Consider the following 18,905-nt stretch of genomic DNA (forward strand, 5'->3'; position numbering starts at 1 on the left):
TAGTAGCTGTAAACTCAACCTTTGCAATGATGCGAAAGGGGTGCTGAGACCCCTGATCCAAAATTCTCTTTCTCATTTAACAAAGAATACCTGGAATTTGACCATTTATTATTAATTTGTATGAGATAAAACACTGTTGTTAATAAGAAAACACATTTCTCTAATAATTTTAAGATTTATGAGCATTTTCCTTCACAACAATCTTTCAAGGTAAGGAGTGCATATATAAGAGGATAGGGTCACTCTTGTACAAACATTAGTATCCCTTTACATCTGAGGAAATCAAGTCTAAGAGAGACTAAAGGACTCGCCAAACAGTAAAGGACAGACTGAGATAGTAGAACCCAGTTCTTTTAAGCTTGAACAAGTCACATAATTTCTCCAAGCTTCCATTTCTTCATACTATGAATTAATAATTCAAAATGTAGGCTCTTTTCACTGTTCAAAACGAAAATACCCCAAGCCCCAAGCCAAGGGTAACGTATTGCTTCATCCTACAAGGAATGAGTTCTCTGGGAACTCTTCAGGGTGTCGCTATCAGGACCTGGGGAAGGTACAGAGTATTGGGGGGGGGCAGGGAACACCAATAACAGGTTAGTTAGAAAGGGAGTCTAAGAGAAAAAGTCTAACTTCACCAACTAACCCTGTCTCTGTGTTAAGTGGGATGCCAATGAAAAATCTGAGTCTGACCCCATCACTCTCACCTGATGGAGAACCTCAGGTGCTTTTCTACTAGGATAAAAATACAAAATCTTTGGGTGAAATTGAAAACCCTTCCTACAATCTGTTTCTAGCCTCTATCAGAGCTGATTTACATATTACTCTTACAAACAACATTCATCTACAGGCATTTGTATGGGCTCTGTTCAAGACTGGAAAGTTCTCACCTCTGCTTCTTGGAGCCCCTCACTCCTTCTGGGTCAACTCACTTGACACCTCCTATAAGAGGCATTTCCTGTGTTCCTTTCAGGAGGACATGAGTTCAAAATCTGACCTCAGACACTAACTGTTTGGTCCTAGGCAAGTCACTTAACCTCAAGTACCTTGTCAAAAAAAAAGAAAAAAGAAGCATTTCCTGGCTTTACTCATTTATTAGTGTCCCCCCACAAAGCTGTTTTGTATTTCTCTTTTATATCCCCTTGCTTATTTAACTCTGTCCATGGTGTATTCTTCCTTCCCTGCCAATGGATTGTTCACTTTTTTAGGGCAGGCACTATTTCCTTTTTTTCCTTGAATCTCCATTCTTAGCATCATATCTAATCCATACATAAACACTTAATAAATACTCAATGAATTGAGATAAACGGTTGTTATCCACATTCTCTAAGTATGGGAAACAAGACAATGAATGGGAAGCTCTTTTTTGGTTCCCTCTTAATTACAGTGCCTTCCCTCTATTAATTATTCCCTATTTATTCTATACTTAGTTTTCTTTGTATATATTTGTTTGCATGTTGCATCCCCCATTAGATCCTGAACTTCCTGAGGGGAGGGACTGAGGGTCAATTTATGGATCCCCAGTCTTTAGCACTGCATTTGGCAAAAAGGAGGTACTTAATAAATGCTGATTGATTGATTGATTGACTGATTGAAATTCCCCTTAAACAACCAAAAACTATTCCTCAAAACAGTAGGAAATCAGATGAATGCGTTTATAGAAACCTATGGTGGGGGTGAGTAGAAAGACATTCATGTGATAAAGCCGTGGAATAAGGGACAAGGTTACAGTCTAGAAGACAGCCTCTGCAGCATGGATCAGCAGAGCAAGGTGGCCTTGGTAGACATTTTCAAGCAAAATTAGCTATTCTCTGAAATCCTTATGGGAATCCAGCTGGACCTATGGAGAAGTCATGAGTCAGAATGCAGGTGGCAAAGAACCCAAAAGATTTTAAATAAAGCAAAGACCCCTAACTGCCTACCCACCAGCTTTCCCAGATCCAAGCTGCCTACCTAGTCATTCAGCTGAGCTCAGGACAAATTTCTTTTGTTGGACTCTCCAAGAGTCATATGGTACAGGCCTGAAAATAACTCCTATCCACTGGGAATGACCCTGGCGTCAGACTAGAATAGATCAGGCCCCTTGGGGGCTGATCCTGGCAACACTTCATTGAAAACCTGGGCGGCAGAAATGGCTGGGACCCTGGTCACTGACACTGGTCTTCTTTGCTCTTAGTCCCTGGGGGGGGGGGGGGGGAGTAAAGAGGATGTGCCTGTTCAAGGAAGGGACTCTTGGGAAGATTTGTAGCACGTCCTGGTTGGAAGGAAACTTAGAATCCATCTTGTTCCAACCCAATAATTTTACAGAGGAGGAAACTGAGGCTCAGAACTGAAAAGAGATGTGTTCGAGGCCACACAAGAAATGAATGGTAGAATTTTGGACTATTTCAATGGCCTCAGGTTGAAGTTGAAATCCCATCTCTACTCCCAAAGTCTGTAACATATTAATAGATCAGAAAAACCCATGAGGTGATCCAGTTTAATGAATCCATGTGGTCTCCAAGACTTGGGGTCTCTTCAGGAGGCAAGCAGGAATAGGAGGGTGAAATGAGTATAATCACACCTGCCTCCTTTCCATGCTGCAAGAATTAATTGGTTAATGTTTTGTAAAGACTTTTGAAGCTGTGAAGTGCCCCATAAGCCCTGAGTAGCATCATTATAAATATTATCATTTTATTTATAAATCTGGGGAGGGGGGAGGAGAGAGAGAGAGAGAGAGAGAGAGAGAGAGAGAGAGAGAGAGAGAGAGAGAGAGAGAGAGAGAGAGAGAGAGAGAGCTGGGATTTATATTCCAGGAGCTCAATCACCTTTCTGATTTAGTCATGTGTGAGTATATTCTGCTGGCGCCTGGAAGCCTTGGGGCAGAGGCGTCTATAAATATGAGACTTCATTAGCTTTCTCCCTCTGAGCAAAGAGGGGTTGCCATCCATTGCCTACTGAAAAACTAGCCAAGTTAAAAAGGAAATGCTGAGGATGGGAAAGAAAGTGAGGTGGGACTCAGGGGCAAGGGGAAGAATAAAACTTAGGTGGAAGAACTGCAATGGCTCAGAATAAGACTGTGGGGCCAGGGGTCTCCCATTTGTTATGTGACAGAATTATGGAGTTAAGAATCAAAGAATAGTGCAAGTCAGACTCTTGAGTTCAAGGTTACAACACAGAAAAGATGTGGAACCCCCAACAGTTAGCTTTGCTCTGATGTGTATACACTATAGACCAACTCCTAACTAGCCTCAGATTGAACCTTGAACCTTGACAAAAGTGAGTTAGTAAATCAAGCCAAATACTAAGCTTTAATCTCCAAAGAACTTGAACCCTAGTCCAAGCCACACATTCAGCCCAGCCACAGGCTGAACCCTAATACCAACCACAGATTTAGCCCTGATTGCAACCATAGAATAAACCCTAATCCCAACCACAGACTAAACCTCAATCCGAACCACAGACTAAAACTCTAATCCAAGCAACAGATTGGGTCCTAACTAGTCACAGACTGAGCCTTTAATCTAGCCAGAGATAGACTCTAACCTTAGATATAATTGGTATCCATGATCCTAGAAAGCCATCATGGAACTAGGTGTCTTCAGTTACAAAAAAGGATGGGTCAAAGCACACATAGTTCAGTGAAGGCCAGTCCCAGAGCCTGGAAGTATAACTCAAGTGAGCTGGGACTGTCATCTTTATGTAAAACTAGCCCATTAGAAAAAAAAAAAACACACACACACAGATATACTGATTTCCCAAAGGGGATTCATGAAGGAGAGGTCATGAGCCAAAGGGCTCAGGAAGGAGAATTCCTAGTCTGCTTCTCCAGCTGTCCCAAGACCCCCAACAGGAGCATGAAAATAGCTTCAGATGGTATTTCCTTCTTTTACTGCTCTCTTACCCCATAAACTGGGAGGGGAATAAAAGGGGCCAAGGTCTTCTTGGCTTCTAATGGAACAGCAAGTCTTCTATAATATTCTCCCTCTCGAGAGCTCTTCAGCATCTGAGAGGCATCCTTAGGGGTTTCTGTAATTTATAACCTGACTTCTCTCGGGAACCCTGGGAACTAAATGAGAAGTGTCAAAAGCAGCTTTGAAATCCAGGGGAAACCCTTCTTTCCCCTGTGAAAGTAATAGAGGAAGCTCAGGCAGGGAGATCTTTAAACAGGAGGCAAAAGCTACAAGGCCTCCATCTGGATTCCTATTCATCTACCCCATCCCTCTGAATTGTGTCCTCTGGGACTTTTCCCAACTCCCACTTCGGTCCTTTGCCACCTTGCAATGGGTACCCACCACATGATCCTGTTCTTCATCGTAACTGCTAGCCAAAACAGTCATCACTGCAGTTCCTTGAAGAGAATGGGATAACAAGATCATGCCTTACTCAGCAGGAAGGTGGAGTAGAGGAAGCCCTGGGTTCAGCTCCCAAACAGAAGAGAATATAGATGAAATGATATACAGTCAGAACAACAAGGAATTTTAGGAATCTAAGTACTTTCATTTTACAGAAGAGAAAACTGAGATTCAGGAAGCTAAGTAACTTTGTTTCAGGTCAGTCATACAATAACCATCAGAGGTGGGATTTGAACCCATGACTTCTGACTACTATCACACTACCTCTACAACAACTAATCTAATACTCCAGAGACAAGGTTTTGACAATTATCATCATCATCATCATCATCATCATCCCCTGAATATGTTTATATTCTAGTATAGCAAAGACACACATACATACACACACACACACATTTAACATGGCAAAGAACAAGTGAACAAAATATATATACAGACTATGTGTATGGGAAGCCAAGGAAAGAAGCGATAGCAGGTGGGTGGAGTTAGTTGGGGAAGGCTTCCTGGAGGCAAGAGGAAGGAAGGAGCTGAAACAGTTCGGAAACAGAGATTTCCCCTTCCAGCCAGGCAATATGATTTTTAAACGATATTCTTCACAGGAAGGTAAGGGGGTCAGGACATACAGTCAAATGTTGTTTTTATAACCAAGACTTGAATTCCCTTTGTCATCGAAGGCGTTCCTAATACTTCTTTTTACCAAAAGAACTAGCAAAAACAGTTATCAATGCAGTGTACTACAGAGAACAGAATTACCTCTGTTGGGCAGAGGGTCACCGAGGTGTCCCTACTAAACCAAGGGGTCCCTGTAGGGAGAGGTGTTCTGCCATCATTAGTCTACCTTTCTTTTTTTGTGTGTGTCCTCCCTGCTCCTTTGAGCTTTCCACTGGAAGGACTTCATTTAGCAAGCTGCTCAGAGAACTTCAGACCCCCTACCAGAGACAGAGGGGAAATTCAGGCTGCTGAAATGCCAGTCTCTCTGAAATAAAATTTCCTTTAAATAAACCACCAGGCCCAAACCCAAATCCTAGTCCCATAGGGGGGAAAATTGCCAAGAAACATGTCCTTGGTTCCTATCTGGATTGGGCAGTCAGTGCCTCTCTCAACAGAGATTTCTCTTGCACAATCAAGAGATGTTCTCTTTCACTAAGGTCGAGAAGGGGACCCAGTCTGCTTAACTCCCCCAACCCAGTCTCAAGGACTCTGGTAGGCATGGGCAAGAGGGGTAGCTACATGTGTCAGAGCAGGTGACCGGGCCCAGAAACTGCTCATTCATTCCACCTTCCTCCCCCAGCCACCCCCAGACAGATCCAAAAACCTTCCACAAGCCCTGTGATTGCATCATATGTGCCCAACACTTGTGAAATTTGCCCCTACCCAATCAAAACTTGAGGCACTGCCAACTCTGTTCCTGAAACCTGCCTGGCTAATGTTTAGGGGAAGACAAAATGTATGTGGTCGGGTGGCAACGACTTAGGCAGTAAGCAACAGCATAAACCACCAACAGGACGTTCAGGAAATGATTTATACAAGGGAAGGATATTGTGGGGGGAGAAAGATCTTCATTTCAAAATCAATAAAAGAACTTGGGGAGTGTCTATCAGCATCAGCATTTTACTTAAATTTATCAGCAGGGCAACTCTGAATGGGGAGGGGTATGGAGTCTTCTTACATCAGGACAAAATTCCCACTTATTTTTATTTCCCTTCAGGAAACATCCATGTGATGTTCTGGGCTGAGTTCTGAGCCCAGGCACTCCAATAGGCAGCCATTTGTCACGCGGGACATAATTCCTCTTAAACTGCTTGTTGACTTCGGGGCCTGCCAGCTACAGAAAATACAACTAACTGCCAAGCTTGCCTATATTAACTCCCCAATCGGGCAGGAAGCAGACATTGTTCTCAGTAAATATAAAGTCCCCATCAGCTATTTACGAGACCAGATACTTGGAAGATGAATTTTCATTGACTGGACAAGTCTAACACACTCTTGTCCCTCTGTCTGTATTGATTCCACAACTCTTCCCACCATAATTCTCCCTCGTCATCAGGGATGTTTTACAGTTGTTTTGTTCTCCAATTCAAGCTGGATAGCTCAGTAAGACAGTTTTTACTGCACATTGATGACATATAAATACAAAAGGAGATGAAGGAAAGGTATTTCCTTGACAGGAATCAGGTATTTATTTAACTGTTTGTAATTTTTTTTTTCTCAAGAGCATAGTATTTCTATTAGAACTAGGACTAGAAGCAGTGGATTTTATTAATTAGACATAAGCTTCTATGAGGTATGTCTATTTACTCCTTTGGAAAGCAACCAGTATGAAGGAAATAAACTAGAGTACAAAGGTTTCCCTCGACTGTGAAGGAGTAATGAGTCCATTTAGAGAGCAATGCCAACTAACTAGTCAAGACACATCTGCTACCTTTTGATATTAGAAAGTAGTCTCAAACAGATATCTTCATGGTAGTGAGAATTTGGTTTATTCTCCACCATCATGGACTTGTGATCTTATCAATGTGAGTTTTCTTAGCAAAGCTATAGCTTTTATCCCATCTATAACCTTCTTCCCTAACAACTCATGACAAATCTAACCATAAATGCTCTGAAAGGGGATTCATCCATCATATCAGGGGACTTCTGAAAGTTTCCCTGATATTGCATAAAAGCCAAAGGAAAATGTGAACCATCTATCAGGGAACATTTGCTCTTGCCACATGAGGAGTCCACTTTCTTTTCCGGTCATAAGTCTCTCTGCTGACACACTTTACAGTGCTTCTCTTACGTAATTCTCCATTGACAATGAGTTGGAGCCTACATACACTCACCATGTTCCTCTACCTTGCCTTTTGGGTGACCTTCAACTTTAGTTCTTCAGAGACCATAACATTTCATGACCATCACCAGAAGAATACCATTTTTTTCAAAATGAATTTTCATTTTTTCCCTTTCCTTTCTAATGCCACCATAGTCCCCCCAATATACTTCCCCTTCCCATCAGAAAGAGCCATCCCAAGGGGCAACTTGATGGCATAGCGGATAAAGTACCAGCCCTGGAGTCAAGAGGAACTGAATTCAAATATGACCTAAGACACTTAATAATTAATTACCTAGCTGCGTGACCTTGGGCAAGTCACTTAATCCCATTGCTTGACAAAAAAAAAAAGAAATTAGGAAAAAGCAGCATATTTGAACATATCTGAAAATATGTATAACTTACAAGATTTGTGGTCCTCCTACCTTTCTCCAAGGAGTAAAGAGCATTTTCCCAAAAGGTCTTCTCCTGGCCAAAAGAGCCAGGATATCTCTTATCTACTTTGTAACATTAACTTTTAATTTGGGAGGGGGGGGGTCATGTTTGCATTATTGCTATCATTATATATACTGTTTTCTTGGTTTCACTTACTCTATTCTGCTTCAGTTTAGGTCGACCTAACCATGCTTCCCTGTATGCAATGCATTCGTCATTTCTTACTGCAGAGTAATCTTCTATTACATTCATTTGCCTTAGGGTCCTAAAGATATGTTCTGATATTCATCAACCAAATCATAAGAATTATCACAACTTTATCCTATGTACTTAGCATGACTATCTTAAAGTAAAAATAATAACTAGCATTTATGTAGCATCTCCTATTACCCAAGCACTTTGCAAATATTGCCTCCTTTGGTGAGATGAAGAAGAGACTCTTGCTCTAAGTCATCATCATTGCCAACTAGATTGAGCATCTATTGTACTGGGTCCATGAGGAAGAGATGACTAAGATGTCATGCCTACCCCTAGCAAGCACAGTCTAGTACAAGTACATTAAAGGATGACAAAGACTACATTAAGCATATGCTGCATGCCTCAAAGAAGTTTAAAAGTAAAAAGAAAGTTACTGTGTATATGAAAATAGTCATAATAGCTCTTTTTTTATATTAACAAAAAATCAGAAACAAAATAGATACCTATATTAGAGTTATAGGCATTCAAAATTGAGACCAATGTAATTACAATGATCAAGCTTGACCCTGTAAGAGATTTTTAAAAAAGCATGTCTCTATCTTCTTTGCATGTGATAATGGACTGCAGGGATTGAATAATGTATGTATTGTTGGACACAATTGATGTATTAACTTTCTGTTTATTCTTTGTTACAAGAGATGTGTTGTGAAGTTTTAAAATGTTTTAAATGAAAGTGGTTTTAAAAACAAAACAATATAGATTTAAATTTTTTTTTAAAAGAAAAAAGAATTATAGAGGGGCAGCTAGGTGGCGCATTTTGAAATGTTTTTAAATGAAATCTTTAAAAACAAAACAATATAGGTTTAAATTTAAAAAAAAAAAAAGAATTATAGAGAGGCAGCTAGGTGGCACATTGGATAGAGCACTGGCCCTAGAGTCAGAAGGACCTGATTTCAAATCCGATCTCAGACACATCATAATTGCCTAGCTGTGTGACCTTGGGCAAGTCACTTAACTCCACTGTTAAAACTAAAAAAACTTGTAAAAACTTGTAAAAAATTTGTAAAACTTGCAAAACTAAAAAAGGCCAAAGGAAAATGCTAAAACTTGTAAAAATTAAAAAAAATTTTAGACTTAGAGCTAAAAAGGACCTTTGAAGCCATCTAATCTAACCCCTTCATTTTATAAATGGGGAAATTGAGACCCCAAAGAAGTTAATTGATGAATTTGTCCAAAGTCCCACAGTTAATAACTAAAACAGAATAAAGATTTAAGCACAGGTCCTCTGACTCAAAGCTAATGTATATTCCACTGATATCAATTGAGGATGGTTGATAGAAAATTCACTGGAAAAATGGAAGAAATGGAGAAAAAAGTATATGCCATAAAGTTAGACTTTTTCAAGATGCTGCTTCATTTTGCTTAACTTTTTGTAAGGGATGAAACTAGGAAGGAGGGAAAATATACACTAAGAAATGTGGGTGATATAAAATCAAAAGACATCGATTCCCCCAAAAAACCATATACTGAATGCCAAAGAACAGTCCAAACAGAAATGGATAAAAGAAGAGGAAATAATGTGGGTTGAGGTGGTTGAAGGCCACATGAACTAGGTCTTGAACGTAAAGAGGGAACTGCATAAGCAGAGATAGAGAAGGATGATCCAGGTGAGTGCTTTGGAACAAGCATGGGCCAATGGCATCTGTCTGCCTAGAATGGAGGGCACCTAGAGAGGAATAGTGAGAGATCCCAGGATGAAATAAGGTAAGAAGAGAAAGACAAAAGCACAGACGGTAAAGGGACCTGATTGCCAAACTACAGAAGCTGAACTTAGGACCTAGCATAGCACATTGTAAATAGAAAGCACATAATATCTGTTGAATTAAACATGACTCTGGAGTCACTGAAGGTTTTCAAGGATATGTATGACATCCACAAAGAAGTGTCTCAGGAAAGTTAAACAAAAGTTCAAGTTCTTTCTCCAGGAATTTGGCTTACTCCCAGGAAAAGAGAACACAGCTGTGGTTCTTCCTGATTAGCAGAAGCTGGCACCCGTGGGTAGGATAAACCACTTATTTCACTGCCCTACAGTCTTGTTCCCCTGGCAATCAGATGGCCTCTACTGGCCAGAACAAAGGATGATATATCTAGGCCTGGAAAGGACCTCAACCTGGCCCAACCCTTTTTTTTGTTTGTTTGTTTGTTTTGCAAGGCAATGGGGTTAAGTGGCTTGCCCAAGGCCACACAGCTAGGTAATTATTAAGTGTCTGAGGCCAAATTTGAACTCAGGTTCTCCAGACTCCAAGGCCGGTGCTTTATCCACTGTACCACCTAGTCGCCCCAACCCCTTTGTTTTAGAATGAGGAAACTGAGGCTCAGCCAGGTTCAGTCATTTGCCTCAGGGTCACAGAACAGTAGTAAGCACCGGACTCACCAAGAGCCAAAGTTCTTTTCACAGTACCATGCTGACTCAGGAGTTTTTAATTTCCTTCCAGGTACCATTTCTTTTAAACTATCTTTTTTTTTCACATTCCCTTATCCACGGCATGATCTCATTAAAAATCATGGAACCTAGGATGCCACCAGAGACCCATGAGTAGCCTCAGTATATATAGCATGAAGTCAGATTAAATAAGAGTTTCATAACAAGGTCATCATTTGGGAACTAGCACAAGTTCATAGGATGGTCATCATGGTCATATATTTATATAACATTCACGAAAAATGCCATCATCCTCCATTTGAAGTAATGAGGTCTTTATACTTAGTACCCATATTCACATACATACACATATGAATATATACATATGCATATGTATGTACACACACACACACATACACACACACACACACACACACACACACACACACACACACAGAGGTATATGAGATCCTCTGTAATTAGGAACCAAGGGGAGAATGCTTGGATGTTGCTAAAGGCCAACCAAGAGTGAAAAGCTATTGGATTAGGCAAATCTAGAGACTGAAAACTTAACTCCAAGACACTAACACTGGTGGGCATATTGTATTGTTCACCCATACCCTTGCCACCTCATACAGGAAGGTTTAGAAAAGAAGAAGCAGGACCGGATGTGGGCAATGCATTTTTTAAAATAATTATGAATGCCAAAATGCATTGGCTAGTATAGGGGATTATAGTCATTCTGATTTATAGCAATGACTGTGAGGTACTGCCATTTTTTCCTTTTTACTTCATGGCAAGAGTCCCTAATGCCAGGTCATGAAAGGTAATGGACCATGGCATCATAAGCTGTCATGGTCCAGGAGACAAGCTCCCTACAGGCTGAACAAAGCATTCAGGTGGGGAAATTCTTGGAAGGTTCAAGGTCGGAAAGTTCCCTCTTTCATTCCCTCAGCTGGGGCTCATAGCCACACTGGCTCCCAGGGAGAATCAAAGAGCCACCAGCATCTTCTTCATGATCAATACTCACATTTCTATAGCATTTTATTTATTTAAAAAAAAAACCACTTTCCTCACCAAAAGTTCTGTGAGGTAGTGTGTGAATTATGACTCTCCCTTTTGAGTAGATAAGGAAACAAGAGCTTAGTGTGATGAAATAACCAACCAACTGTCCAATATCTGAGCTAGGAGTCAAAATTAGGGCTTCTGACCTGGAATTCAGTATTTGCCACAAGTGGTTGGAGAAAAGTACTAAGGCTCTGATGAGACCTTCATCAGGCAAACAGGTCACAGGAGTCCCCAAAATAAGGTTCAAGACAACAGTGAGATAAACTGTGTGTATCTAGTCTCAGATATAGTTGCCCTCATTCTTTCAGGACTAGGGGTATGGAGATCTTTTTTCAGGTTTTTGGATCAAGCTCCTTACCTACTATGGTCACATGGAATAGACTCCTGGGTGTTTTTACTGCCAATTATCCATTTCCTATGGTACCTACTGAAGTGAGCTGGCAATACGCAAATCAAACACCTCAAGTGAAACCAATCCTCATTTATCAACATGTGTCACTCCACTTCCTCCAGCCTGGTCCTTTCACTGCCTCTACACACCATGCTCACTCTTTCCTCTGTGACTTCATGCAACCCATGACCCTTAATGAGAATGCCCTTTCTTTTTCCCTGACACTTTCCAAATCTCACCCTTCTTCCAAAGCCCAGTACAAGTCCTATGTTCTACACTTAGTCTAAATCAGTGACTGGCAAACTACAACTCAAGACCAAAGCTAGTCTGTAACCTGTTTTTGTCTGGCCCTAGCCAAGAATGAGTTTTACCATTTTTAATACAATAATTTTTTATTTAAAATGTTAAAAGAAACTTCTTAGCTCATGAGACAGGCTGGATTGGGGAGGGGGAGGGGATGTTCAGTTTATTGATTCTGGCCCTAAACTACACAATTATACATGTTGGCATGGATGTCTCCTAGGCATCTGAAACTCAATATGCCCAAAACATAACTCAATACCTTCCCATATACATACCCCTCAAACCCACACTTGTTCCAGACTCCCTTATTTCTGCCAAGGGCAATATCATCTGCTTCCAATCAACCCTAGATTCATCCTCAACTCCTCACTCCCAGTCTCTTTATATAGCCAATCCATTTCTATCTCCACAATATCTATTAGAGAAACCAAGACAGAGACAAACTGACAGATACAGACAAACAGAGAAAGATGACAGAACATATAGAAATATCTACATAGACAGAGGGCTAAATAAAAAGATAAAATAGAAAGACCTATCTATCCATCCACCTCCTCCTCTCTACTTCCATGGTCATCACTTAATTCAGGCATTCATCATTTCTAGTCTGGACCATTTCAGTAATCTTACAACTGGTTTCCTTGCTCCAGCTGTTTCCCCACTCCTATCAATACTCCACACAACTGTCATAGGAATTTCCTAAAGTGCAGATCTCATCCTAGTTCCTTCCCACTCAGCAAACTCCAGTGACTCCCTATTACCTGACCCCATCCTATGCTTCCTAATCACAGTGACATATATATACATATACATATACATATACATACACATACACATATACATATACATATACATATACATATACATACCTACACACATACATATATATCCTCTATGGTTCAAACATACTAACCTATCTGCTGCCCCTTGCACAAAAATCTTTCATTTCAGGACTTGCATCTCAAGACTCTACATATCAGGAGTATTTCTAGTGTGAGCTTATGACTCCCAAAGTGGCCATTATTTGGGGAGGGGGAATCCCAAGGATCTGATCTCCATTAAGCAAAAGGAAGAGGTCCTCAGGAAACATAGTGAGTCACTGAATATCAGTCCCACTAGCTTCCTCCACCATCCTAAGTCAAATAATAAGTTTGGGTTTGGATTCCAAGGCGGTTGATAGTTCTACATTTCTTTGGAAGGTCAAAAGAAGCATCAAATATTTCACCTCTCAGCTAAAATTTTTTCTCCATTAGCAAGAGTTTTGAGATTCTCAAGGCCATCAGAGACTTGAATGCCAGTCTTACTGTGCATCCCCCTCCCCAGGGGTTATTGTCCCTCATGGCTGGAATACCCTCCCTTCCTTAGAATCTCTGACCTTGCTCTATTCTTAGAATTTCTTCAAGAATCAAACAGAAAAAGAGAATTTCTTCAAGACTCAGCTTAAATATCACTTTCTTCAGGAGGTCACCTAGCTGTGAATGACGCTATCCCCTGTCACTTTGTATCCTCTCTGTTTATATCTTGTTTATTCCTCTTTATTTACACACTGTCTCCTCCCTAGAATGTAAGCTCCTCAAAGGCAGGCACTATTTTTTACTTTTTGTTTAAATCTCTTATTCCTGAAACAGAGTAAGCGAATAACAAATGACTGATAATTGATGAGTCTCCAGATCTTCAAAGATCCAAAGTCTGACAGTATAGATATGAGTCAGATACAAATAATTATAAAACAAAGTTCAGTGAAATTTAATAAAAAAAAAAACTTGTCAATAATTTTCCAAAAGTTGTGTTGACTCTCAAGAAAGGGGACTGAATTTAGAATCAAAATTCCTGGTTTCAAATACTAACTCTGCTACTGAACACCAATACCACTTTGGATAGGTGATTTAATGTCTCTGAACCTTACTTTCTCTTCTACGGAAGTATAGGACACAACTAGATAACCTCAAAGGTCCCTTCTAGCTCCCACTCTATGATCCTATGACCTTAAGATAAGCTCCCAAATGTTAGGGAAGTTTTGAAGAAGAAGACAGCCCTTTCAGGTGGGAGAATCTACAAGAAAGGACCTTTGGCAGTCAAGAAGCCCAAACTTATCATTTGACCTAGGATGGAAAGATACACTGTGAGACTGGCATTCAATACTGTGTTGTGTTACTTGAGGACCTTGATCTCTATTAATAGAGACCAAACCCTTGGGGTGTCCTAAGTACCTCTCTGAGAGGTAGCTACTAAACATACTCTTGACATTCAAAAGCTTGATATACCAGACATTGCATAAGCTTATGTGTCACACCACCTGTTAGAGCTACCTATGCACTAAAAAAACATTGACCCTTCTTTAAAAAAAATAAGGCATGGCAGACCTGAGCTAATACAGTGATGGTCCCCTCTGCAGTGATGCTAACAGCCAAGGAGTCTGTGTCAGGAAAAAAAAAGACATGACTCAGGACCAGACACAGTTCACTAAGTTGTTGCTTTCTAACCATAACCACGCTCACGACCAGAGCAGACCTTAAAAGGAAGCCAAGCAGCAGCAGATGTCCCAGACTGAGGTTTTGGGTTTTTTCAAAGGGCCTCAGAACAATCAAGGTTGAAGACAGACATCTGCATTGAGTAAAAACAAAACCCTGAAAAAAGGAGGGGAAAACCAACCACCCCAATAATATCTATGACAATGAAATACCATCTGGGAGTCAAAGGTAGATGACTTCACAAATCTGAATTCAGCAGCTGTTGGTAGGACAGTTTGGGATTGGACCTCAATGTTGTAGGCTTTGATTCTACTAGAAAAACTCAGAACACATTGAAGACTTTTAGCCAAGCAAGATTTAGGGGGATGTGGGGAGATTTGGACTCTATTTCTTTCTCTGCTATTATCTTGCTATAAAGGGGGAAAGTCATATCCTCTTACTGAGATTTTTCTCATCTATAAAATGAAAGAATTGGATAAGACCATTGCAAAGGTCTTCCCACCTCTGAAGTCCTATGACTCTATGATTAATGATTCCTATCTGAAGGGCTATTAGGTGGCTATAGAAACAGGATTATTTCATGTATCCCTAGAAAAGGGCTTCTTAACCTAGAAGTCTGAGATTTTCTTTTAATATAATTGGTTTCCTTTGTGTTTTATTTTATATAAACATATTATTCTGAGAAGGGGGGTGGGTCAAGGGCTTCGCCAGTCTGTCAAAGGGGTGTATGACATAACAAAAGATTAAGAACCTCTGCTAGAAGGTGGAATCTCTAGGCATGTGTTCTCAGTTATTCAATGAGGAAATGAGTCTCCCTTAGTTGAGAAAGAATATCTTAAAACTAAAAGCCCCCATCTTCAGAAAGATTTCAGTCCTAGGTAGAAGGTGTGATTAAAGGGGAAGTGGAAGACAGAAGAAATACAGAAAAAAATCAATGCTACAGTAAAAGTCCCTTTCTACTTAACCTTCTTTTCCATTCACATCATAATTTGAACTACTAGTAAAGCTTTTGAGCTCCCTAAGCACTGCTTGGATTTGAACCCAAGTTCTCCTGTTTGCCATACAAGTGATTTAATCAACTAAGCAATGTTGTCAGCCCAGGAAAGATTTCAAATGCTTGGTTTGGAGTGGTTTCTGTTTTTTTCCATTTTCTGTGCCCTGATGATGACAAAGTATAAAAAGCGTTCCAAAGTCAAAAGGCAACAAGAAAGAAGTTAGAATTCTGGATAATCCACAAACTAGATAAGCAGGTCTTAGAAAGCTGAGAGTTGTTCCCCTTCATGTAATTCCTTCCTAATTTCCAACAGTTCTCATTGGGTCACTAGAAACAAATGATGAGACACTTTTCCCTTGGTTAATCCAGTTTAACAGTGTGGCGTGTTGGGTCAGAGTCAGCCCATCGAGGCCCTCTCTGCTTCCCTCATTTTACCTTCTCGCTTCATGCCCATGGCAAGACACTTCTGGTAGCGGCAGTATTGGCATCGGTTCCGCTGTCGTTTATCAATTAGGCAGTCTTTATTGTCTCGGCAGGTATAGGTGAGATCTTTGCGGACTGTCCTCTTGAAGAAGCCTTTACAGCCTTCACAACTATACACGCCATAATGTTTACCTGAAATGGAAGAGAAATTCAATGCACATTTATTAAATGCTCTCTCTATGCACACAACCCTTTCCCCAGCAATGTGGATACCTGAAGAAAAACATAACCCCTGACCTCAGGTGCTTACAATCTACTATAGGGAATGTAACATGCATGTAGAAAGCATAATACAAGATAGGAAATGTAACTGGAAAACTTGAGGATGTAAGAAACTGGGCAAGATTAGACTTTGGTAATGACCTAAGGAACTGTTATATGGATGCAAAGAATACTCTTAGTTAGCTGGCAGAGAGTTAGAAGTTTCACCAAAAAGGTGGCAATTGAGCTGGACTTTGAAGAGAAAGAAAGATCTGAATATGCGATAAAATGAGGATTATGCTTCACTCATTAGTGATGCTCTGTGAGAATTTAAGAGATCAGAAAGGACCTGAGATAGAAAAAAGATGGGGAAATAGCTAGCAGCACACTCTGGTTCTTGGTTGATTAGTTGTTCTAGTCATGTCCAAATCTTCTTGACCCCATTTAGGGTTTGTTTCTTTGTTTTTTGGCAAAGATATCAGAGTGGCTTGCTATTTCCTTCTTTAACTCATTACACAGATGAGGAAAATGAGGCAAAAAAGGTTAAGTGACTTGCCCAGGGTCACAACCAATGAGTATCTGGGGCCAGATTTGAACTCAGCAAGATTAGTCTTCCTCACTCTTGGTCTGGCACTCTATCCACTGTGCCAACTGGCTACCGGTGCACTGGTTAAAGAAGGGATAAAGAGGAGGGATGTAAAATAAACCGAGAAAGGTAGGTTGAAAATAAATTGAAAAATTACTTAAATTTTAAGCTAAAAAGTTTATGTTTTAACTCTTAGGTAACAAGAAACCACTTAAAGTCATAGAATATCAAAATAATATCACATATTCTAATTATTTTGCCTGTTAGTGAAAGGATACACCAGAGGCTAGAACCTAGTTAGGAGGCTATTATCATAGTCCAGGTAAGTTATTATATAGATCTGAATTATTTAGCAGCAGTGTGAGTAGAGAGGAGGAAATAGATGTAAGAATTATCAGGTCAGTAGAATCCATAGGGCTTGGCAACTGACTGGATGTGAGGGGAGGCTGGAAAGAAAGTAGAAAGGGCCAAAAATGCCTGTAAGATTTCAAACTTCTGAGAGTTGAGGAACGAGAAAGCATCATTCCCAATCTCCTTTAGAAACCTATTATGACATAAACAATGTCAGAACTAACAGGACCTTAAAGGTGGTCCAGACTAATGCTCATTTTCCAAAAGGAAAACTAAAGCCCAGAAAAGGGAAATAACTTGCCCTAATATCATACAGTGAATTGGTCTGAATCCAGGTCTCTACCTAGGGTTCTTTCTATCAAACCACACTATTACATCAGTAAACAGGGGGAATTCCTAAAGGCAGTCTTTTCTGCCTTTCTAACACCAAATGTCATCCTGGGCCCTCCAGGATCTGACCCCAAGCTATCCATACTGTAGTGTCTGGAGAGGCCACAGAGAATAGTATTTAAGTGTTTTGGACTAAGGAATCTGAATATAAAACCTTCTTCTGTGATCTTAAAATGGTTCGTTAACTTGGGGGTCCTATACTTTTAAATCACTTTGATTCTCTGAGCCTCGGTATAAAAAGAGAGGTCTGAGTTAGATGGTCCCAAAGGTCCCTTCAAGATCTAAATCTATAATTCTATGATTCCCCCTTTCCTGCCCAAATGAAAAGTCTGCCCTAGATAGACTAGTTTATTCATTGACTATCTACTAGTCTCAAAATGCCACAAGCTTTCTTGGAACTGTCACTTCTGTATTTCTCTAAGTCCTTCCCCATTGTTGAATAAAATCAAGGCTTTAATGACTCTTTGCTGTATATATGAGAGAGACAGAGGGAAAAGAAGAGAGAAGAGTTAGACAGGGAGAGAGACAAAGAGGGAGGACAAGAGAGAAAGAGGGGGTAGAGAGAGGAGGGAGGGAGGGAGAGAGAGAGAGAGAGAGAGAGAGAGAGAGAGAGAGAGAGAGAGAGAGAGAGAGAGAGAGAGAAGAAGAAGAAGAAGAAGAAGAAGAAGAAGAAGAAGAAGAAGAAGAAAAAGGAGGAGGAGGAGGAGGAGGAAGAGAGAGAGAGAGAGAGAGAGAGAGAGAGAGAGAGAGAGAGAGAGAGAGAGAGTCCTATACTGAGGATGGTTGCATGCTGTAGTATCAAGAGCTGTCTGAACTATACATGCATGTTTTTGTGTGAATGCAAATGTGAGGAATGAACAGTGTGTTGAAGAAAGCTAGAGAGTAACATAGGGGATATGTGAGGAATGACTATATGCACATTTACATTAGCAAATTTGTCAAATATCCACAAATATGTATCTGTATAAGGCCTAGTGAAAGGACTTTAGAAGCGGGGGAATTAGCCGAATGAAACTGCCTGAGGCTAGGGCTCCCTGATAAATGGTATCATCATCACCTCCAATTTCCCTCCTGAGCTCCAGTGCCTCATTCCTGATGAGATTCTGGGCTTTACAGCTTAGCTGGCCCAGAGGGTTATCAATCTCTAGATGCAAGGGGGAGAGGGGAGGGGAGGAAAGGGGGAAATGCCTGGAGGCTATGTCATCAAGCAGACCACTCAAATTGGGGAGGGCCAGGGTCTCCTCTCCTGGGGAAGGCAGGGTCTCCTTAGGTCACTGTCTCTATAGCAACACCAGACCAAGTCAGAGACAGCTTCTAAGAGATACCCTCAGGCTTCTCAGAGACTCATGACAAGGATACAGTAAAGAGTAATAAACAAGGGGAGATACCTAGGGCTATGTTCAGGACTAGAATGAGGTCTGAATGCTTTTAACAGGGAACAAAGTCTTAGAATCCACAAAGAGCAA

General features: G+C 40.6%; 1 protein-coding gene across 6 annotated transcripts in view; it reads right to left on the minus strand.

Moving 5' to 3' along the window:
• Window positions 1–18,905, minus strand: part of RXRA (retinoid X receptor alpha) — a 441,978-nt gene that overhangs the window by 50,862 nt on the left and 372,211 nt on the right. For all 6 annotated transcript variants that reach the window (XM_074210739.1, XM_074210741.1, XM_074210742.1 and 3 more), the window contains one exon: window positions 15,864–16,043. In XM_074210739.1, coding sequence (XP_074066840.1) covers window positions 15,864–16,043 — 180 coding nt within the window. The remainder of the gene's footprint in view (window positions 1–15,863; window positions 16,044–18,905) is intronic.

Source organism: Macrotis lagotis, chromosome 1 (genome assembly GCF_037893015.1).
Source record: "Macrotis lagotis isolate mMagLag1 chromosome 1, bilby.v1.9.chrom.fasta, whole genome shotgun sequence".
NCBI classification, from domain to species: Eukaryota; Metazoa; Chordata; class Mammalia; order Peramelemorphia; family Peramelidae; genus Macrotis; species Macrotis lagotis.